This window comes from Natator depressus, chromosome 1, assembly GCF_965152275.1.
Source record: "Natator depressus isolate rNatDep1 chromosome 1, rNatDep2.hap1, whole genome shotgun sequence".
NCBI classification, from domain to species: domain Eukaryota; kingdom Metazoa; phylum Chordata; order Testudines; family Cheloniidae; genus Natator; species Natator depressus.
The window spans coordinates 123675175-123699542 of record NC_134234.1 but is presented as its reverse complement, the minus strand read 5'-3'; the positions used below and the strand labels follow the sequence as shown (position 1 = coordinate 123699542).

The following is a 24368-nucleotide window of genomic DNA, read 5'->3' as shown; positions in this document are numbered from 1 at the left end:
TCATGTCAGTTCAACCACACATTTCTAAAGCAGAATTTAGAAATTCAGACAAATAATCCCAGATCCGTTCAAAATTACCTTTTCCAGGTATATATAGCCAAGCATTGCCACCTATACCAGCACAAAACTATCACTTGTTATACCCAAAATGTAATATGCAGGTATCATTTTGAAGCTATTTTAATTTTTCTGGAATTTCACCATGTCATAAATATAAAGGGAAGGGTAAACCCCTTTAAAATCCCTCCTGGCCAGAGGAAAAATCCTCTCCCCTGTAAAGGGTTAAGAAGCTAAAGGTAACCTCGCTGGCACCTGACCAAAATGACCAATGAGGAGACAAGATACTTTCAAAAGCTGGGAGGAGGGAGAGAAACAAAGGGTCTGTGGCTGTCTGTATGCTGCTTTTGCCGGGGATAGAACAGGAATGGAGTCTTAGAACTTTAGTAAGTAATCTAGCTAGGTATGCGTTAGATTATGATTTCTTTAAATGGCTGAGAAAAGAACTGTGCTGAATAGAATGACTATTTCTGTCTGTGTGTCTTTTTTGTAACTTAAGGTTTTGCCTAGAGGGATTCTCTATGTTTTGAATCTAATTACCCTGTAAGGTATCTACCATCCTGATTTTACAGAGGTGAATTCTTTACTTCTATTAAAAGTCTTCTTGTAAGAAAACTGAATGCTTTTTCATTGTTCTCAGATCCAAGGGTTTGGGTCTGTGGTCACCTATGCAAATTGGTGAGGATTTTTACCAAACCTTTCCCAGGAAGTGGGGTGCAAGGGTTGGGAGGATTTGGGGGGGAAAGACGTGTCCAAACTACGTTTCCCAGTTAGAGTTTGGTGGTGGCAGTGGAGATCCAGGGACAAAGGATAAAATTAATTTGTACCTTGGGGAAGTTTTAACCTAAGCTGGTGAAAGTAAGCTTGGGAGGTTTTCATGCAGGTCCCCACATCTGTACCCTAGAGTTCAGAGTGGGGGAGGAACCTTGACACACCAGTACTGTAAACTTTAAACAGAGATTTAAATAAATGGGGAAATCTTTAGTTTATAAACCAGTTCACATCTGCTGCTTTTTTTTTTCTGTCTGCCTATGAAACTGTGGATTCTCTTGACCATAAAAAGCTTTATGTGATTTCTAAGCTGAACTCTTTGAAACACTCAGGGTTTCTCATAGTTCGTTTTTGTTGTAGGCAAGCACAGTTTCCTGTAACAAATAGCAGTACTAGGCTTATTTAGTGTAATTAGTTTCTCCAGCCTCAGTACTCTCAACTACTTACAAATTTAACATAATTTCCAGACGAGGCTAAACTTGTAAGTGAAATACAGCTAACAAAACATCATGCGTTTTAGTCACTTGGGCCTTGTCTACACATTAACCAGCATAGCTATTGCAGCATAAGCTATTCCACAATAGTGCCTCATGAACACTCTGTTCCAGAATAAAAGTATACCCCAATTATCCAAAGGTTGCTGGAGACACACAGCCTAAATTTAGAGCTAAATTATTACAAGGATTCTGGCCTATGTGTGGATGTGCAGAATGTTATTATTAAGTAAAGCCATATTTTCTCTGTTTTCACTACATAGTGCAACTACACACAGGTTACATGCACATACAATTACCCTTCTGTTGTATTCTCTGAGCATGTCTGTCTTTAGAAGCTTGTGCCACCTCTCTGGCTGAAGTTTAAGGAGAGTAGATGAACCTCCTGAAGAGGTCAAAAGCAGAAATCAGCACTGAGAGAGAGGGGTTTACATTGCACTGTCCCACTTTAAAAGAATGCTAAGCTTGAACATTCAGAAGTCATGGCGTGACTATTGCGGATGAGCTCACAACCTTAACTCTGCTCATTGTGTGTTTGCACAACACAAACTGTAATCGCATATTGAGCTGCTATTTCTCAAGTAGCACAGTATGTCATATAGTGTTTTCTACAGTGTTAGATACACATATCATCTTCTGCACAGCGTACCACTCTGTGTATACCAGAGTCCATTCGAGTTAGTTACGTCCAAGATACTGTAGAATCTTTCTCTCATCCATAAAAAGTTCCTTTCATTAGCTCAGCTTCCCCTGCTGGGATCTTATCAATCCCTTCTTCCTTTTATTAATAAGGGGGATTATACCACCTCACATGGTAGCAACATGGAAGGAAGGAGATAGAGGGACAACTTGCACCCACCTTCTACTATGGGTCCAGCTAGGGGATACGAAACAATAGGGCTGATTGCCCCATAACTCAAACTACCCTGAATTTTCTTCTTGGGGCCTCTTCATATGCAACCAACCTAGACCTCCTCCTTATTAGCCCTTTCCTGGCTAGGTGTTACTCTTTAATGAAGCAGTTAGACCCACATCTGCTTTCCCTGAAGTCTCTCTCTTGATTAATCCCAGGCTGCCCTTATATCTCCCAGAAGGCCTGGTTCTTAGTCACATGGTCTCCAACACATGACTTCTGTACTCATCCCCTTCATCTGGGGAGGCAAGCTAAAGTGTCACACACGAGGCTGAATCCCAACCATTGTTCCCTCTAAGCTGTGGGCGTGTGCACGGGCGCACACAGATCCTAAACCCCACACACACGGCGAAACACCGCACGCACAACAATTTGCACAGAAGAAATTTTTTGCTTACACGGCCTGTCAAGAATTAGAGGGAACATTGGTCCCAACCCCACTCCGCTTACCTCACCTCAAAAGGTGAATTCAGCCCAGATCAAGGTGTCTGGGGTGACTTGCTTCCAGAAAAATTATCCTCCTAACTCCCAATATTCAGTGATCAGTGTTAGTATATAGGTCTGTTTGTTAGCCTGGGATAGAATTTGTGGTTTGACTTTTTGATACCCTTATACTAATATGTGTAAACAAAAGACAAAGACACTGTGATGTTGCTTCTGCCTAGTCAGCTGGATTTGTTAGTACAATGGGAACAGATAAGAGCAGTTAAAGTGTTCCTCAGAGCATACTTTAAGATTGCCTCAACCCCTATCTCAAGGCAAAATCAAGCAACCAGGTGGGAGGAGCAAAGGGGCTTGGGTGCGGGGGATATAAAACACTAAAAGCCCAAAGAACTGCCGACCCAAGCACAACCTCATTCCTTACCCCTCCCATGGTGTACAAAAGGTATGGGATGAAGACCCCAGACTCAAAATGGAACATGACCAAAAATTGTAAGGGGTGGGACTGTGGGCGTGCATTGCAGGTATATTTGGGCCTGCTAAGAAGGAGGAGATGGGAATGGGGACACAGGCAAGGGTCAGAGCTGGGAAGGGGGACGTGGGGTAAACGCTCTGCGGCATCAGGGCTGGGAACGGAACACTGGGAAACAGACTCTGCCGGCGTGTAGATCTATGGACATGCTTGCTTGGAACTAACCCTAATAAACATCACTTTGCCTACACTTCAGACTTGCTGTCTGCGCAACAAGAACCAGGGAAGTGGGAGGGTGAAGGGAAAGTCCTCTAACAATCGGTTGATACTCAGCTGGAATAAGAGTTTTTATTCCTTCCAAAACTCCTGTTTTTTAAATTATGCTTACTACAGCAACTTTGGTTAGCGTAACGATCGGTGCAGACAGCACCTCCACCAACATACAGTGCTGCATTTCTGTTTCAGTGTGAGGCTGTAGTCTTGTATATTGTTATGTGTTGTGTCTGATCTGGGGGGATTAGTAGGCAGTCAAGTCCTGCCTGTATGTGCTAGAGTCCAGTGGTGAGCTGGAGCCGGTTTGCACTGGTTCGCGCGAACCGGTTGTTAAATTTTGAACCAGTTTTAGAACCGGTTGTTAAAAATTGTTACGGCTCTCTGAGCTCCCGGCCGGGGAGGCTCCTCCGGCCCCTCCCCCGTCTTCCCCCCTCTTGCAAAGCCTCAGCGTGCCGCGCCGCCGGCGCCAGTGCTCTGGACCACTCCTGGGCAGCTCTGCAGCGCCTGCCGCTTTGAGCAGCATGGTAAGGGGGTGGGACTGCGAGCTCCAGCGGGCCGCGCAGCATCCATACACACTGCCCTGAGCAGCATGGTAAGGGGGCTGGGCCGGGGCTGGGAGGAGAGGTTGGATAAGGGGCAGGGAGCGGTTGGAGGGGGCGGAGGTTCTGGGGGGGCGGTCAGGGGACGGGGAACGGGTTGGGTAGGCGTGGGAGTTCCGGGGGTTCTGTCAGGCAGGGCCGGTGCAACCACTAGGTGGACTAGGCGGCTGCCTAGGGCACCAAGTGGTTGGGGGGCGCCAAAAAGTGGTGCCCACCCCCATATTTTTAAAACAGTGGAGCACAAGGCTGCCATTGCTCCCCGGCTCCAGAGGGGACACCTGCGGCGTGGCCAGTCCCTCCCCCCGGGGGAGCAGCTGGCGGTGGAGCAGGGAAGGGGAGGGTTTAGCAGTAGCAGCTGTGCCTTCTTCCCCACGCCATGGGCCGAGCCAAGCTCCCCGCCGCCCCTGGGAATCTCGGTGGTGGCCCGCCGCCGAGAGCCCCAGGGGTGGCAGGGAGCCTGGCTTGGACGCAGGGGGGCTGTCTGCCTGCACCACCGCTGAGAGCCCCGGGGGCAGCAGGGAGCCCAGCTTGGCCCGCGGCACAAGGAAGAAGGCGCAGCTGCGCTCTGCTCTTTGGGCGGAGAAGCTGGGTGTCTGCTCTGCCTGCAAGGTACCTAGCCAGGCTGCAGGGAGCCGCACGGATCCGCTGAGCACTGGGGGGTGGGCAGGTCCAGTCCCTGGCCTGGAGAATGGTGTATGTGGGAGCAACCCGGGCACCCCTCCCCCAGCCAGTGCCACCCCCTCCAACACCCACCAACCAGCTCCTTCTCTCCTGTGCACCCCCTGCCCCAACAACCCACCCTGTCCTGCCACTTTTGCCTCTGGGCAGCCTCCACCCAGCACCCCCCCCCCGCAGCCAGCCACAGTCACCTTCACCCCTGCATCAACCTCGGGACCCCCCGGCCCACCGCCTGCCATTTCCCTCCTGCCCACTCCTCCCTTGTGCAAACCCCTCCCTGCCACCTTCACCCCCCTGCAACAACCCCGGGCACATACACACCCCTGCCTGCCAGCCCCTTGCAACAACCCCCTGCTGACCACTTCTCCCTTGTGCCACTCCCTCCCTGCCACTGCATCCCCTGCAACAAGCCCCTTTTGCCTCTGTGCAATCTCTTCCCTGCCACTACACCTCCGCCCCCTCCACCTCTTGGCACATCGCTTAAATCAGAACTTTTTATAGGGAACCAGTTGTTAAGATTTTGGCAGCTCATCACTGTGCTAGAGTAGTTACTTTAAGTGTTCTAGAAATGCCTTTGCTTTGTATAAATGAGTATTACAATACTCTTATCTATATAAAAGTTTACTCCTTTTCTGGATCCAGCTAAGCTCCTGGACTCAGTGGTATCCTGTCGCATGAGTGCCACAGACAGCGTGGGGGAAAACACTTCATTTGATTAGTTTTGAATGTGATACTTTTCATTATACTGACGGTCCTCTTGTTATTGTGATGTGAGACTGAATTAAACATCTGAAGAAACTGAAAAATGGCAAATCCTGACAAGAAAGAGTTCACTCCCTTTACACTGTATACATTTTCATAGAATCTCAGTGCATCCAACAGTATTTAGTACAGTGATGTACAGTTTATATTTGCAGAAAGAAAGCTGAGTACAAACCCAGATGGGTCAGACATTATGTTAAATATGCAAAAAGTGGGGAAAGTACAGAGTCTGACAGAATTGAAAAAATGTATAATGCAAGTAATATAAGCTTTCCATATTGTTGCTTTCACATGCTATTTCTTGTTAAACGTGTGTTAATTACTTTATTCCCACAGTTAGAGTCCAGAGCCAAACAGGAGTCACATTCAAGCTGGCAGACCGTCAATCCCTGTAGGCTCAACATACATAATGAATGAAAGTTCTAACAGTGTATTGTTGTACAGAGAAAGTGACAAGGTTAACTATGAGCTGGGTTCATTGCTGCAGTCTAGTAAAAGCTGATCACTCCACTGCATTCATACATCTAACAATAGACAAGAAAGAAGAGACAGAATTATTTTCTTCCTAAAATGGCATCATAGAGCTTTCCTGTTTTCTTGACTTGAATCTCTCTGAAATCAGCTGCAGTGAGGAGCTTGCTGTACTCGGTTGGCGTTCGTTCTTTTCCTTCAGCCTGAACCAACATGTTCATAGAGTAAAGCTGGGTTTCTATAGGCCCAGTTTTGTCTTCATTCAAAAGTGTTTCAACCAGCAGCACTCCGCCCCCTGGTGGGATGAAGAGATTTAAAAACAAACACATTGATTTGTCAGAGGAGGATACTAAAGCTTATTTTCCAACTGCATTTTTAGGTATTTCCATAACCTTAGTAATCCCCCTTATACAAAAAGAAAAATCACGTTATATTGCTACAGTATTTAATGAAAGAGGAATGCAAGAGGGATTCTATGCATCAATTAACTTATTTCCTGTACTTCAAAGTAGAGAATGAAGGGGAACCTATTAGTTGGGATTGAAACGTTTATTTACTCTGGCAGAAATGAACCCCAGAGGTGTGGTTGCCAAGCCTCTCTGAAAATCAAGCCCTATGGCACCTAAAAATGCAGACTGGAAATTTTCAAAAATTGAAGAGGTGCCTGTCAACATCATTAGGCACCTAAATAACTTTAAATATCTGGCCTTCCATGTCTAAAGTGAAGTGCCCAAACCTAGAAACCAATTGTGAAAATGTTCACATTGGCCATTATTACTCACATGGCTTGGATACAAATCTCTGATTTAAAATGAGAAAAGCTTTCAATGTATGTTTCTTTACTTAGTCTTTCATTTAAAAGGCCCTTTAAAAAAAAAAGTCTAAAACAAATGATGCATATAAATCTCTATTTTGCAAAGAGGAGAACATACCAGGCTTGCAAGCCTTGTGAATTTTTGCTAGTAGCTGCATACACTTGTCATCGGCCCAGTCATGCAGGATTCTAGCCAAAATGTACAGGTCAGCTTCTGGAATTGGATCTTTAAAAAAATCTCCTGGAAAAAAAAGAAAAACAATGCAAAAAAACAGGCCTGAATAAGCAAACATTTTAAATTTGGTATTGCAAAAAGTACAAGCTAGCTCCAAAACTACTCAAAAGACTTGCTGGGAAATTACATTCTTCTGGCTTGTCATGCTCACGGCCAATGCTATGCAGTGACTAACAGTGTAGGGCAAAAATTCTCAATGCTGTGTGGCAGTGTGAAGGGGGTTTGTTTGTGTTAAGTGTGGAAGAAGCCTGAAAAATGTAAGCAACCAAACATTTAAGAGACATATCTGATTCTTTGGAAACATTTTAGTGCTTCACAATTTCTCCGAAGAGACGGAAATGAACGTACATACAATGCAATAAAAAGAAAGTATGGTGAGAGTTCCCTAAACAAACCAGACAAAGTTAATTTTCACCTCCTTCTACATCAATTTAATTTAAAAAACCTCCTCCAATCTAGGTGGTACCACAGTACAAATAAAGAAGATTCACAGCCCACTTAGGGGGCAAATCTCCCAGTATTGGATAATTGCTGATGTGCTCTTTATCCATCCACTTGAATACCAATTTAATTTCTCTCTCTCTCTCTCTCTCTCTCTCTTTCCTGTCTGCTTCACCCATATAAACCGTCTGTCACACTTCTCTGTCTTTGCTTTTAGGTCATTTCTCCCCCACCCCCTCCACTTTTTCCCCTTCTTCACTACCAGGTCCCCTTTCTCTATCTCTCCCCTCCTCCTCCAATCCCCACCCCCCCAAAACTGACCATTTATTTTGATTTAAATAGTAAAAATAGACATCTAAAAGCAAGATGCCTCAACACTCAATTTATATCGCAACAGGACCCCAAAAGCATTTATCCCTTCAAATGTAACATGGACGTCCTTATGGGCCTTTGTGGCCAGTCACATTGCACTAATCTAAACGACCTACTGTTTTCAACAATTTTGCACGCTTTGGACCTGCCCACAATTGTTCAGTGACACCGCATCCCCACTGCATGACACTGAAGGGCTAGGATGGACACAGCATGGAGTTTGGTTTTTAATTTTTACTTTGCTGTTTAATAGGGATGATGTTCAAGGCCTTGGTATAGACTTGCATCCTTGGCAACTAATAGCTTCTCCCAGGTGAGTAACCCAATCCACAGGGTGTACGTTGCTCATTACACTCTGTTATCATCAAACATGGTCCCTTCAGCACATTTTTCTTTGCAGATGAGCACACACAAAATGAACCCAGTTTACCTTCATGGAAAGTGATCCGACGTTCTTCTGGGGGTACAAAACGCTCCTTTGCCACTTGCACTACTTTAGGTAGGTCATAAATTGTGACTGTAGAATTTGGGTACAAAGAAATACATTCCTGGGCCAAACCACCTGCACATCCTTATAGTGAAAGTGAAATACAGGGTAAATGCTCAAATATAACAATACTGGTCATTTTTATAATAGCTTCCATCTCAGAAACTTAGACTGCAATGAACTCAGACTCATGCTGCCTTGTGAGATAGGTTAACGTTAGTATCCATTTTTACAGAAGGAGACACTGAAGTACAAAAAAGGTAAGTGATTTGTTCATGGTCTCCCAGCCTCTCTTTGTCTTCTCTGAAATAGGACCCAAATTTTCCCTGCTTCCAGTCCTGTGATCTAACCACCAGCCTGTAAAGGATATTGTTTTAATGGTGTGATGCAGCTATAGCTGGCTGGAAACTTTCAAAGGAAGAGTTTTTTCTTTCAAAAAATGACCATTTTGAATATGAAAATGTTCTGAAATACTGACTTTTTCTAAGTTTTAGTTGTCATGGAATTTTTTAGGACTTTTTTTTTTTAAATGAATGCAGTTACTGGGCGTTTATTTCGCTGAAAACCTGCATTTTGTTAAACAGGAAATGGAGATAACCATTTCAGTGTTTTCCATCAAACATGAGAAGTTAAACACATGAAATTGGGTCTGTTTTGAATACTACAAAACAGAAACCTCATTTTTTAATGAAAATATTCTGAAAAAATTTCAACCAGCATTACATGAAACTAAAAGCTAAAATACCAGTGACCTACCACAATAGATATTCCCCTTATCTAAAATCAACGAACCATGCTTCTGTTTTAAAGCTTCCATCTTCAATCATTAGGACGGCATACAGCAAATAATAAAGTCTATGAGTCTATAGTGCTATTAACCTATGACTATCAAAGCACTTCACAAAGGAGGCACAATCTCCATTGTACAGGCTGGAAAAATAAAGGCCCAGAGATGGGAAATGACTTGCTTCAGGTCATCCAGCCAACCAAGGGCAGAGCTGGGATAGAACCCAGGTCTCCTAAGTCCCAGGATGGTCACAGTCAGCACAGTCACTGCAGGAATGCATGAAAAACTCTAGGCACACTTCGCTACAAGCTGGATTTCAAAAGCCCTTACCTCCTCCCATTAGGTTTACACCAAAAGCCAGGTCTTGGTATATAGAAAATGCCACAATGAGAAAAATAACTGAATTGTTAAAAATGGGAAAGATTCACATCCAGTATTCACCATTCAAAACATTACCATACAGTTAAAGTTCAGGATGGGTTTTGCCTGTATTGTAAAACAAACCCCAGAGGGGAAAGAAACAGGTGAGGAGCATGAGTTGAGTTAGTTTACCTTAAAAGGACAGCATACGTCAAGGTTATTTCCCCCATGATATTTAAATTCATGTTTTTCTCACTGTTTACAACAATGAACTGAAAACTGACCTGGTTTCTCTGCTTCCGCTGCTTTTGCTCCATCCCACAAGCACATGGGTTTGTTCCTGCAGAGCTAGTCATTTGCATAAGACTGCGGGCAGTGAGCATTCAACAATGGCCTGCTCCAAAGATCAGTGGAGTCAATGGGACAATTCCCATCAATGATTTTAGGGTTTGGATTCAGATCGAAAAAGGGCACAGAAAGATTTACTGTATAAGGACTTTGGAAACAGAAAGAATGGTGGGAGGGAAGCAAGTGGTCCACATTTTGAGCCTACCAAATTTAATAGTGACTCTTCAATGTTAATTCTATACAAACAGCCACCACGAACACTTTTAAATCCCTTGTAATAAAAACACTGATTCCAGTCTGAGAAGCACAGAAGAAATCTCAAGACAACCAGTACATTTGTCTTGGGGAGAAGGCAGAAGTGGGGAAAGGGACTTTAAGTTGAGTTCAAGTGATGGGTGGGGCGTGGGACAATTTGGAAAGATTCCATGGCTATGAATACGTTAAGCTTCAGGATAACTAATTTACTTCCAGCTTGCCTGCCCTACCTTGCCAGCAACCCATCTGGTGAGCAGTTTTCCAGGATCCCCCAGCTCCCTGGCTCTTCAACACTCCTGTGGTGGGGTTGCCCCAGAGCAGAGCTCCCAAGAAGCATCTTTCATTTGAGAAACTTTGAAATATTCCCCCTCCAGGAACACTTTGGTGTTTCCAAAATGAAGTATTGCAGAATTTCTCTTCTGCAAAAATGTTTGAGATTTTGGCTTTTCATCCCAGTTTGGGATACAGTTTATTTCTAAAACCTTGAAACTTTTGCAGTGTGAGATTCACTTTCCCAGCCAGATCTACTTAAAATGAAATAGTCAGAGGGCAGAACAGATCATGCTTATGGACCTTGATTCACCCAGGTGCTTAAGCACAGGCCTATCCTTAAATAAAAATGATAATTCCCATTGAGGCTGAATCAGGGCGATGGGCATGGAAGTAACCCAACAAATGTAGTCAAGAAAACTTTGAAATAATAATGCATAACTCTGAAAACATCATCATCATCATCATCATAATCTGCAGCAGACCTTAATACATCAGTCGCATCATGAAAAGCACAGAAGTGATTGCGGTGTAACTGAAAATATCTGCAGAATTTTTACAGCCAAATTACAGGGCTATATTTGCTGCCATAAGGGAACTACATTGGCAGAGGCTGTTCTAATGGTATGCACAGCTCCAGGAGAAAATTGCCATCAATATTAGTCGGAAAATCATAGGTAAGGCCATTGCAAGGAAGAATAAGACACAGCTGAGGCATACTGAATGGCTTTAGAGGTTGAGAATTGAAAATGGCCAGAACAGATTAGCCAGACTTCATTTCTGCTTTCTGTGTTTTAGAAACTTGAGAGAGCAAAACAGCAGGGGAGAAGAAGAAATGGAGATTGTGTGGTGCTGTAAATCCTGACAGGACTGAAACACAGAGACAACGGTAAAGCTTTTTGTGGTAAGATGTATGTAGGCAATTCATCAACCTAAAGTCACTGAATGAAGTGAAGAATAGCCTGGAAGCTGTTCTGGCAGAATTTCTTAAGCAATTGCAAAAGAAAAACCTACCAATCATTGAGAAGGAAAATAAGCTGCTACTTAGATCTATAGGGTTCTTTAGACTGAGGAAAACATTCCGCTTTCTAATGATTTTATCATTTTCATATTTTTATAGGACTTTGGCTCAAAATGTAAAATGCTTCCCTTGTGATTGATCCTGGCCATGAAGTCTGTCCTGTTTTTCCTTTACTCACACAAGGTCGAAGAACAAGTGCAATATGTATCCATAGCTTACCAAAGAAAACAGTTCAAAGTTCTGATGACACTTACCTCCCAGATCATAAATGACCGTGAAAGCTGAAAGGTCAAATGCAGCAATCACATCTCTGCCACAAATACTCCAAATTGCATTTAAACCATACATGAATTTGATCATCTCTTCTTCTGATCTAGTCATTTAAAAGAACATTATTTGTAGCACAAGTAAATTATGACACATTTATTGGTGGCTAGCATATTACTCTTTCACGAACTATTATCTCAAATACTATATTAAACCCTGCTTCTAAGCCAGCATGCACAATAGACTACTGTGTCCACTATTAAAGAACTTACACTACTAGCTATTCAAAACATTAAAAATAAATCCATCCTATTTCATATTCCTACATATTAATGAAACTTACCAGAAGAAAAACATGTTACACTTATCATCTAGCAGTGTGTTATGATGCTAAGCCTCAGGGTCCCCAGATGTTTTTCATTTAATGGAATTTTTCAGTATACCAACTATGGTACATAACAAACTTTTAATGATAAGTTGCAAGTAAGAATTTTTTGCTTTGATACCAAAGTGACAAGCATATTAGAAAAAACAGATATTCTCAACACTGGATACCACTGAAATGATGGGTTTTTCATGTGAATAGGACTGATCATCATATTTCACCATCAAAATGGTAATACAAAATAGAAAAAGGCATCCCAACACTAAATTGATTATTACCTGTAGAGAGCCCCAAAGAGGTCTTTTGATGAAACGCCAAATGCTCGCTCATACTGGTTTTTCCCATCTCTTAAAAAAAAATTAGAAAATTGTGAGCATATTTTTGGTTTAACAGCTTGCTGCATTGGTGGCAATTTTGGCTTATAAAGGTACTATTTTATTAAACTTATTAAGGAAAAAGGGAATCACCTGTGGCATTACAAGTGTTACCCTTTGTTTGATTTCTTGAATCATTCTGAAATCCACAACCAAAAGATTCAGAAAGGAAATCAACCTCTACTTTGTTATTATTTTATGTTCATTATTGGACACCACTAGGAGGAAGGAAACACAACTGCTATTTGATGTACCAGAGACAGGGCTCAGATCCTCAGCTGGTGTAAATTGACATAGCTCCATAAAGAGCTGTGCTGACTTGTACCGGCTGAGATTCTGGCCCAATATACACTGACTTCCTTCCTCACTTTCTTCTGCCTTTGGCAACAAAACCAATTAGGATCCCTGCAAGCATCCCTCAGCAACTATTCATCATCATTTGCCTGGCCGAGGGCTTCCCTCCACAGAAACTGTTGTCATGATTAAATGTTCCCCTTGGGACACACCAAAGTAGCATAGTATAGAAGTGCGTTTCCTGAATCTACAGTGAATTCATCCACTGAAGCACTAGCAAACATGTAATAATAGTGATACTTAGCACTTCAACATGCTTCTGAAACAATTACCAGTCAATGAGTATTATCAGCAGGCAGGACTGAACCTGGGACCTCTGGAGCTAAATGCAGGCCCCTCAAGCCACATAGCTGTTAGCTAACACTGTAGCAGATTCATTAATCTCCAAGTTATCTCAGTGCCACTACGTGGGACAGAGCACTACACCCAGGACATGTGTGGGTTACATATGTCTTCATTTTCTACTGTTTCCACAGAGACAAGCCTCTTCCTGAGCAGGTTCACAAATGTAGCAAAGTGCTTTACTGCAATGGGTGTTGGCACATGAATTTTTTGCAAACGACAAAAGATTTCATCTCCTTACCTCACAGCATCTGTCAGGTAGTGCCAGCACAAATAGATGGTTTTGGAGTAGTACATCAAATTATGATACTGAGACTTGGGACTTGATTTTGTAAGGTAGAGGTTGGAAAGCTCTGTGTTCCTGTAAAAGGCTAAAAGGAAAAAGAAGGTAAGTTAACATTTACAAACTTGTCATTGTGCAAAGCCTGTTTTACAGCATAATCTTTATAACAAGAACAAGCTGTAGGAATGTAACCAAAGCAACAAAGAAACTGCAGGAGATTCCCCACTCTAGATAGATCAGAGATGGGGGAGGGCCCGGGGGCACGCATGCATAGCATACCATACCATACCATGTCTACCCGTCAGATTCTGCAAGAACTGGAGCGAAGGATTCCAGAATGTTATAAGAACACCCCATCACTACCAGCACGTCTTTTGTGAAAGAGCAAGAGGAAAATGTGTAAGCCACACGGCTGTGGTGACATCTCTTTCCACTATGCTTTTTAGTGTGTATACTCAAAAGCATCTTATTTCAGCAATAACACCTAACATACCAGTCTTTTTTCACCTGGTGAGGAAACCAATGGGGAGAGTTAAGTCCCCAGGACATAATAACACCCATTATCCCTAACTTGAATAGCTCAGACACTTCTGAGGCCATCTACTGCTACTGAATTTCAGTATTCTCGCTGGCTGATTATGGGAGTCATCTCACAGATGCAAAGCTTTGGACTCGTACTATGCTCACTATATGTCTTTAATGGACAGACATATGGGCTGCTATAGAATGTGTTCTCTCTCTTACAACAGAGGCAAACTCCCACTGAATTCAATGAGAGCCAGATTAGGCTTTAAATCTTGTCCTCAGCTGTCTGTGATGGGAAGACTGAGGTATGGGCAGCTCCAGGAACGTCTCTGTGTGTGCTCTCCACCGGGGTGGCTGCCACGGAGGAGAAAAGTTCCTTTGAAGAATCCAGCTGAACTTCCATTAGCAGGGTGGATGCTGCCTCATTTAGGCTTCTGCAGCTGGGCTGTTTTCCATGGAAAGGGTGTAGGTGGCTTCTGAACTGGCCACAGATTTCTAAGGGCTTGTCCATATGTTGAAATGGACTGGAAAAGCTGTTTATTAGAGCTCCCTGTGCTGACACTATTATTGTAGAATATCAGTATCCTTTTCCAATTTAGATTAGTCCATTTTGGAAGTGAATCAAGCTAAACTGGAACAAGCCAAGCTAAACTGAAACAAACTAACTCTTATTCCAGAATAAGAGCATCCACCAGGGGAGCTACTGTGGAATGGCTATAGCACTTCAAGTTCCCCCTTCCTTACTCCAAAATAACTTCCCCATGTAGACATGGCCTAAGAGCAGAGAAGGTATTTGTAAAAAGGCCATTCTTCTTTTATGTTTATTTAGCAGTCCCTCTGCTATGCAAACACAGTAAGAATACTCTTTCTGACCCAGTGTATCAATGGGTTTATATTAATCCTGAGAGCACTGCTTGATTCCCATGGGGAGGACACCTAGCTGTGATGGAAGGACTGGGGAGAGGGTCTTCATAGAGCTTGACAGCTGGGAGAGACAGAGAGAGAGAGAGATTAATGCAGCCGACTCTGAAAGGTTGCAAGTGAGTACAGCAATTGTGAAGAGGTTTGTATGCATGGGGCCTGGCGCAAATGCTGAATACATTTGTCATTCACTAATTTAAATTGATCATTTGGAGCTGCAGATTTCTTACATTATCCAAAGACTATGTTATGAGTTATTTATTGTTTGAAACACCTCTCAGAAACAGACCTTCAGGTGGTGTAAACAGGCATAGCTCCACCAATTTCAGTGGCGCTCCACCAATTTATACCAGCTGAGGATCTGGCCTAATATCTTTAGATCAGGAAATCTGGGACTGCACTTTATGAAATAAAGATAATTAATATGAAGATATAAAGACAATTGGCCAAGTCAGCGGGAGAGTTTAAAGAAGTCTAAGTGTAACTAATACCTTCTTCTGACCTCCACACTATATATACATTTACACATCTTACAACACTCTCTTAGATTCCCTTACAGCTGCTTAGACTCAAATTCCCTTCCCTTATGGGTAATTACTATTGCTTGTGAATTTGGTCCAGTGAGTTAAAGAGGTTCTTAGGAGAGGTAGAAAAGTGACTATGCATCTGTTTTACTCTCTTACTCCTACCAAGTTCAGTTTTTGTAAATCTGCTGCATTGAGATTTTTCAGATCACACTGTACCTCTTCCCTCATTCTGGCATTTTGGCGTTTAATATTATAACTCAGTCTCGCACATGCTATTTAATGAGGCCTTAAAACCAACAGTGATTTAATTGTTAGCCTTCTCCCTTCCCGACAACATTACCTCCTTCACTTTTCATTTCGACTCCCAGGAGCTTTAATCCCACACAGGCATCAAGTAACCGTTCCATTCCGCTGGCGCTGGTGCCCAAACGTTCAGCAATGGCATCTGAAGACAGGGGCCCTTCTGACTCCAGCAATAGATCAAACACTCCCAATTCACAGGCGGTAAACATAATCTGAAAGTAAACGGGGGTGGGGTAGTGGAGTAAGAGAAAGTGCAGATCCCCCCGATAAGCAGCTCCTTAAGTGAGAAAATTTTACAAGAATTGAAAAAACCACCACTAAAGTGTTTTTCAGCCATCAAAATGCTGTGATTAAACTGCAGTTGCTTTTAGCACTGAGACCATTGCTTAAATTGCGCTGCTTCTTTCATTTCTGTTCCATGCTGATCTACCCATTAAATAATCACATATTCAGGCCAGGTATTGTGTATGCATTTTTTTTTTGCCTTTATAGGTTTAGAACAGACCCTTACAATACCACATTTTAAAGGCACTGTGCTATGATTAATAGACTGATGTGACGTATTGTTAAAAAAACCTATGAAAGTCTCATGCAGCAAAACCAGAAACAATCCTAAAAGCTTTGGAGCCCTTAGATAGATCTAATAGCCTATCCCCAAATTGTAACAAATGTCTTTTTATTTATGTCTTTCTATCTAGCATGGAACGCATAATGCTAGATTGCATATTTTATGGTCATAGAAAATGCTCACAAAAATGCCAGAGCGTGCCAGTTCTAATCTCCTGCTTGCCATGATCCTTTGTAAATCTCCACAGAGTTCCCCCTCTCCCTCTAAGAGATAATATAATGCTATCCAGCGGAATCAAAATTACCTTCCGATTATCTTTCAAAAATATATTTTAAGAGTGTGAATTTGAAAAATATTGGCCATTCACTGCCTCTCTGGGTGCTTAGAAAACTGTTATTGTTTGAACTAGCCTATATTCTCTCCACAGTGGAAAGGAGACTCATTGGGCATTTAATTCCCCACCACCACACACACACACACACACACACACCCCTATGAATGGTATTTCTTGTTTTGCTGTGTTGGCTTTTGACAGAGCAGGAAATATTAAATACTAATTGGAACACATGATTTGTAAAAATATCTTCAAAGAGGGAAATGAAATCTCTGGGTTTCCACCTCTGCCTTACTACCATTCTGTTTCTTGAAAGACAGTCATTAAACTAGATCCGTTTTGCCCCCAAGGGATATAATCTGCCAGAATATAAATAAGCCACTGTGTTCTCTTTTGCAGCGCAAGGTAAATACAGATATGCAAAATTCAGTGTAGGTGAGTATATTTTTGCAAAACTGTGTTATCTGGAGTTAGATTTTGCAAAATCAAAACCAAGGGTCATTTGGATCTGTGGTCTGTTTATCCGAAAACCCAAAATTTAGAGATATGTGGAGATATTCTCTTAGCAAAACAGACTGGCATGATTTTGGGTGATTTTAATTTAGCAAAACATCATTTGGAAGACTATAATAATACAACTTGGTGCAGATCTGGGTTCCCTTTACCCAAAACCCCAAAATTTAAGGAGTTGGATAAATTATCTCAGAGTTGGCCCATCCTTGAAGGTGACATTTCTTACAGGTTTTTTTCTGCAAACTTTCATCATGACTATTTCAAGATAAAATTTGACAAACTCCTAAGAGATTGAGGTTAAAATTGGGACCCCTTGTATTGAGTCTGTTCCTTTCTTGAGATTTAAAATAACCATCTAAATTGAGTTTGGAAATTTCTACCTACCTAGTTTTAATATAATTTCTAAGCATTATTTGTAATTCTTACCTTTGAGACTAAAAACCCATTGTTGTATTGAAATAAGATCTGAGGATAGTCAAGGTCTTGTGTGGAGCTCATTTTCCTTCAGCACTCTGTGAGAGATCTTCTTGCCTTCGTCATTTAAATAAGCCTCTTTTTCACTAGGTACAGATCACACTGGGAGTTCACTTAACCTTATTAGTTGTGAGAAAGATGTTATTAAAACACACACATATTGGTTGAAGAATTTGAATCAACCAGTTAATTCTATTAGGTTTCTTACTGTTCTTTGGCTCTCTGTCCATAAAGTACAGGCTGGAGAATTACTATGAATTTATGTATTTTATCAGCCAAAATAGCATTTAAAAAGCTAATGAGAAGTTAAAGAAAGCAAAATAAAGATGGTTAGATTATAGTGTTTACAATGTCGAAAACCTGAACAGGGGAGGTTACAGTTTATCAAGACATAATAAATCAGTTACATTAATTCAGGGTCTAATCACAACCATGGTACAACGGCAAACTTTTATCCTAGTTCTATGCTGTTCTGAGTGGGTGATTTTGGCACCAGTGTGGAACTATGGGATCCTTAAATATAGATCCTTATTTATCTCAAATCAAGTTTATCAGCCAGTGAAATTATGGAATTGCTCACGTCAGTTCAACCACACAATTTTAAAGTAGAATTTTAAAATTTGGGCAAATGAATTATCAAACAATCCCCAAACAGCTCAAAATTACCTTTTCCAGGTATATATAGCCAAGCTTTGCCACTTATACCAGCACAAGACTATCTCCCATTATACGCAAAATATAATATGCAGGTATCATTTTGAAATTATTTTAATTTTTCTGGAATTTCACCAGTATTGTAAGCTCTTATTTTAAGACAAGTTTCAAATGATGAGAAAATCTTTAGTTTACAAGCCAGTTCAAAGCTTCTTCCTTTTTGCTCTTTCTCTAAGAACTGTCAATTGTCTTGACTATGAAAAAGATATGTGATTTCTAAGCTAAACTCTTTGTTACACTCAAGGGTTTTTCATAGTTCACTTTTGCTGTAGATAAGCACAGTTTCCTGTAACAAATATTAGTAGTAGGCTTAGTTAATGTAATTAGTTTCTCCAGACTCAGTACTCTCAACTACTTACTGATTTAACATAATTCCTGGACAAGACTAAACTTGTAAGTGAAATACATCTAACAAAACATCATACATTTTAGTCACTTGGGCCTTGTCTACATAGGGAAATTGACCAGCATAGCTATTGCAGAATAAGCTTTCCTCAATAGTGCCTCATGTAGACACTCTGTTCCAGAATAAAAGTATCCAAAGGTTGCTGGAGACACTCAGCCTAAATTTAGGCCTAAATTATTACAAGGATTCTGGCCGATGTGTGGATGTGCAGCATGTTATTATTTAAAATGCATATTTTCTCTGTCTTCACTACATAGTGCCACGACAAACATGTTACATGTTTCAATACATTACCAATGTATTGTATTCTCTGAGCACATCTGCCATGAAACAGAGACACCATCCACCAGCATGGAAAGGGTTAAGGAGAGCCTTTGGGCGCAGCTAGCCCTCCCACATTATACCTGCAGCCAATGCCAGGCCCACAGGAGAGAGAAAAGGAGAGAACCTGGCTCAGTTTGGAGCAGATTGGCAAAGAGGCAGGAGCTAGCTGCCTCCCTACCTGAGGAGAAGGATCACTATCCTGGCAGCGAAGGCAGACACCAAGAAAGAAACACCATCTCCCTAACCAAGGGAGACTGAGGAAGAGGCTGAGGAGCACCCAGCCTAAGAGAAACCCAAGTGACCAAAGCACAGAGACCTTGGGGGGGTTCTGACCCTGCCAAACATATGGCTGCCCTGCCCAGAGGAACCTGGGACCATGGCAGGGCACCACTCACGGTCCATGAGGGGGCACTACTAGAGACAAGCCGCCACTGTGACTTTGACTATAGGGGCCACGCCCCAAACTGAAGGGACAGTGGTAGGAAGTAGCCTTGGGCAGTGGATGTAGACTCCCTGCTGGGAGGTCTCCTACTCAGGAGTTGACCTACACAGGGCCCTGGGCTGGGACTTAGTGGAGTGGGAAGGGCTGGAACACCCTGCCCCCCGCCTCCACTCCTGCCTTAAAGACTGAGGTCCCTCGACCAAGTAGGATGCTGGAAATCAAGCGCTCCAGTCAAGAACTCCAAGCAGCCCAGCCCTCCTTACAGGCACATGCTGCCTCTTTGGCTGAAGTCTCAGGAAAGTAGATGAACCCCCTGAAAAGGTCAAAAACAGAAGTCAGCATTGAGAGAGAGGGGTTTACATTGCACTGTCCTTCTTTAAGAGAATGCTAAGCTCGGCCATTCAGAAGTCACGGTGTGACTATTGCAGATGCACTCACAACCTTAACGTTGCTCAAACTGTAATTACATAATTCGCTGCTATTTCTCAGTAGCACAATATACAGTTTTTTCTACAGTGTTAGACACACATATCTTCTGCACCGTGTACCACTCTGTGTATGCCAGACTGCCTACAAGTTATTTATGTCCAAGATATTGTAGAATCTTTCCCTCAATCACAGAGTGATAAAGTTTAAATCAAAAAGGGACCACTCGATCATCCAGTGTGACCTATGTCTACCACAGTCCAACAAGCATCACCTAGCACCTACACACAAAACCCAACCACTGAAATTAGATCAAAGCATTATAGCCCAACAGAAACGACACTATTCTGCATCACAGGCAGGAACTTGGAGGGTTTTAGCATTTAATGAGACAGGGTTTCTATGGTGCCTTGCCCACATTCAGTCCACACTATTATAGAGGACAAACCTTGACAATATTTTTAATCAAGGGCCCACTTGCCTCTGCAAGACTGGGGGATTATTGTTTAAATGAAAAAAATGTTGGCATGTGTGGCAAGTGTGATTTGGAAAGACATAACTTGCCAAATGGCTTCTTTAGTAAGTTATTTCCTTCCCAAATGTCATTTAATTCTTTCACCACCTGTCAAGTGTTATTCACTCCATTGGTATTAGAGTCGTTCAAAAGAAGTCATATATTTTTTTTCAGTGGGGAAAAGGCTTTACTCCTTCCCCCTACTCACTGTCTATTCAATCAGCTCCACCCTTGTTGCACAAATTGCATTTCCTCCCCCATCAAAAAAAAAAAATTGAGAGAGACAGTCACCCACCTTAAAACAGCCAGCAGCCCATTTATTAGGATTTGGAAGATCCAGGCTCAAATCCCTGTGCTAAATTACCTATTGAAATCCTGGGAATGTGCGTGGGCTTGTGCCCACCCACAACTGAAAGCGCCTTCCCTAGCCCAAGGGGAGAAGCAACTAAGCCCAGGTTCAACTAAATTTGGGGGACAACAAATGATCAAACAGGAATGGGAGTGAACGTTACAGGGCCACAAACAGAGCTCCTGAAGGGGACACTGAGCAGAGAACTCCAGACAGCATCCACTACTCCTCAAAAGCGCCTAAGGAGCCAGTGCACGCGTGGCCCAGAGGAACTCTGCCTGGATGTGTGATTGAAGGGAGGGACAGAAATAAGCTCCACAGTCGCAGAGTGCCTCTCCGTCCAGCATCCTCCTCCTGATTTTATAGGTGCCCATGTTGGCCAGCACCAGGAGGAGGTTGATGAGGAGAGCTTGCGAATTCACGGGGCCACGGACAGGGTGTGCGTGGATATCAGGAGGTGCAGGGGGAAAGTGCAGCCAAAACCTTAGGCGAAGGTTCTGGAGAAGCTGGAAAAGGGGCAGCAATCTGGTGCACTTGAGATAAATGTGCGCCAGAGTCTCCCTCATGCCACAAAAAGGACAACTGTCACAGGAATAGGGGTGAACCGCGCCATGTACACACTCCATGAAGGAGCCGCCAGCTGATATCCCCAGTGGACCGTGGAACCGATATCCTCAGTGGACCGTGGAATACAGGCTGGCCAACTGCGGTTCCTCACCTCCACAGATGGCAGAAGGTCCTGCCACTTAGTATCAAGGTGGGACACGAGGGTGAGGAAATAGAATGTGTGGAGTACAAGTGTGTATAGATGTTTCCTTGGCGTGGTTCATAAATGAACCAGCTGCAGATCGCGCAGCCGTCTCAGACTGTGGGGGGGTGGGGGGGAAGCGGGCTTGGGGGACTCACAGGGAAAAGAAGTGATAACTAGGTCCAGAGGGCCACCCTGCACTGAATCAGCTGAGCAGGAACTTCAACCAGAATCTCCCACTTCCTGGATGAGTGCCTTAACAACTGAGCTAGCAGCTATTCTAGGGTGGATCATGCTCTCAAAATTCCATCCTGGCCCTGAGAAACTGAAAATTTAAACTGAGTTGTTCCACAGAAGATTTTGGTTTTGATGAATTTGCGTTTTCTGATTAAAAAAACCAAGTTGGCTAAAATTTCCCAATCTGCTCTACTTTCAGCATTGCGGCACAGAATTCTGCCAATTGAACTGGAAACAATAATTCCATTAGCTGGCAGCTATTATCCTCCAGCTTGCAGACTGCTTTCCTCAGGTAGAGCAGTCTCTAGAGGGGAATGAGACCTTAGCATGAATTACACTTTGGTTATAGGTTCACCACTGTGAAAATGTTTTTTGATGCTTTATTCTTGCTGTAGCTTTGGCTACATAACCAGAAGTTTAAGGGCATAATAACTAAGTAAACTGCTGTGTTCCTACAAAACTGACAAACATTTTATTTCAGTCCCAGCAAAGGACAGAAGAGACTTGGGTAATAAAAAGGCCATAGAGTTGATTAAGCCCACTTGGAGAGCTTTTGTACCATGGCTACCAAGATTATTTTTAAGGACACCAGAGATAATCATCTTAGAAGATTACTACAAGCAAGGAGACTGAGGAGTGATAAGGATTGCAGATAATTGCACTAGCCTGATGGTGTTTTGAAAAGCAACATGTTTCCATGTATACTGCTACCGAGGCTTAAACTCTAAGCTCCTGCTAAGATATGAACGAACTCTAAAAAATAAAATTAAGGTTGCTTTCGTTCTCTGGGAGCACCCATCAGCCACCTTAGCACAGTGCCAAAGAACATGTGCTATGTAAAGCTGTTACTTTCTTAAATCTGCAAGGAGCTGTATATGCGCTTTTGATTAATGAAGCTATCTTGCCACAAATCACTTGCTGTAGACAAATATTACAACACAAAATAATTACAGCAACAAACAAGTCATGCAGAAGAGGAGAGATTTTTTTAAAATGGTATGGCTGAATCAGATTTGAGAATAAAATGTGATTACATATGAAAAAACAACAAAGCTGCCCATGAAAAATGAGGACTGATACCAATATAACATGTAATATATACAGTTGATAAGGATAGATATGTTACTAGTATGGAAGTGACTAGGCTAATGAGATTATGTAATGTTAGTATGGAAGTAACTATGCAACTGTATGAAGGTACTAAGCATACTCAATATAAAATAGATGTCTTTAGAAGCCTGAGCAGACGCAGACTGAGCTGAGTGCTTATGAAGATAACACAGTGCTGTGCTTTTTTGCCTGACTCCTGAGTGCTTACTGAACATTGCACTGTATGTCTGTTTGAAGGAATATGCAATATTGATATATAACAAGTTTTCTTTCCTTGTGTATTGTCTTTCTCTTCTAGACACTGAAAAATAAATCCAGTTTCCATCTGCATTTAGCAAACTTTTTGCACGACACACCAGAAATGAAAAGGAGGACTTGTGGCACCTTAGAGACTAACAAATTTATTAGAGCATAAGCTTTCGTGAGCTACAGCTCACTTCATCGGATGCATGCTCTAATAAATTTGTTAGTCTCTAAGGTGCGACAAGTCCTCCTTTTCTTTTTACGGATACAGACTAACACGGCTGCTACTCTGACACTAGAAATGGTGACCAAAATGAGTTTCCTTGCTTATGTTAGACTAATTAGCAGACACTTGGAGTATACGGGCCTCCAGAGATTCCCACCACCTCCACCTCCAAACAAAAAGCCGACAGCTTCAATCTTCCTCACACCTGTAGGAGGTCTTTAAGATCTAAGCCTTTTAAGAACAGAGCTGGGGACCAGAAGACATTGTTGCTCCATTCGGTTTTGCAGAGACACTGTCTGTCAGTAACCCACCTGAGCTCAGACCTTGCTACCAAAATGAAGCCCCAGAAAAAAAAATTGCTGCAAGCTTTGTGAGGCCTGATAGACGAAGCAGCGTGGCTGAAACTTAAACAAAGGAGAGAGTCAAAAAAGGGAAATAAAGGGGATAGTGATTGGTGCAGGCATGGCTGTAGGGAATGGCTTGCTCCACCATTCATCACAAATGTAGTAGGTGAACACATGCCTACTGGCTAGCCCATGCAGATCTTGCCATTACCTGACCTTCTCTCTCCCTCTCTGCTGTTCAAACTAATCTCCACAAAAACTCTAGCTACAGCTTAATCTTGGTATTGTAGAACCACTGGAGTCTTCTGTTTTAGGGTCCTTCACTCTGTGTGAGTGGGGAAATTGTATATAGAGGGGAAAAGACTCATAATGGTGGACATTGAACACCCATACACACTCTCTTGGGAGAAGCCCCACTTCTTGTTGAGAATAGCTTTCCATGTCACCTGTTGAGGGTTAAGGCAAGCAGGCACAAATGAAGTTATAGATTGAAATAAAGATGGTCGCTATCTACAAGAAGACTTGTGGTAGCACCCCCTAGGATGGTCATTTTTTGACAGGTGGGAGGAGGAGGAGAAGAAAGGAGCACTTTTCCTCCCTCAGGTATCTGGTTGGAAGGGGTTGGGGGAGAACCATTCCCAGTCCTCCAAAGAGTGTGAAGAGACTAATAGTGAGGTTGAAAAGGAGCAGAGACAGGTGGAAGTATAGCAGGCTTCACTTCATGAAGAGCAAGTGGAAACTCAGTTGGCTCCACTGGACATGACTAGCCCTTCTATTCTGATTCCCCCTCCCAG

The 24368-nt window shown here is 42.6% G+C and overlaps 1 protein-coding gene across 2 annotated transcripts; it reads right to left on the bottom strand.

The window, feature by feature from the left end:
* Positions 1-5450: 5450 nt before the first annotated feature.
* On the bottom strand, positions 5451-17597 carry ASMT (acetylserotonin O-methyltransferase). 2 transcript variants are annotated; one of them, XM_074945588.1, is made up of 8 exons: positions 17444-17530; positions 15640-15814; positions 13285-13414; positions 12252-12320; positions 11576-11694; positions 8224-8364; positions 6864-6986; positions 5452-6226 (listed from the first exon to the last, which is right to left on the bottom strand). In XM_074945588.1, the coding sequence occupies exons 1-8, from the start codon at positions 17513-17515 to the stop codon at positions 6015-6017; spliced, it is 1041 nt and encodes a 346-aa protein (XP_074801689.1). In that variant the 5' UTR covers positions 17516-17530; the 3' UTR covers positions 5452-6014. The 2 variants fall into 2 exon arrangements, with proteins under 2 accessions (XP_074801696.1, XP_074801689.1); XM_074945595.1 differs by lacking the exon at positions 8224-8364 and having other exon boundaries at positions 5451-6226; positions 17444-17597.
* Positions 17598-24368: the final 6771 nt, after the last annotated feature.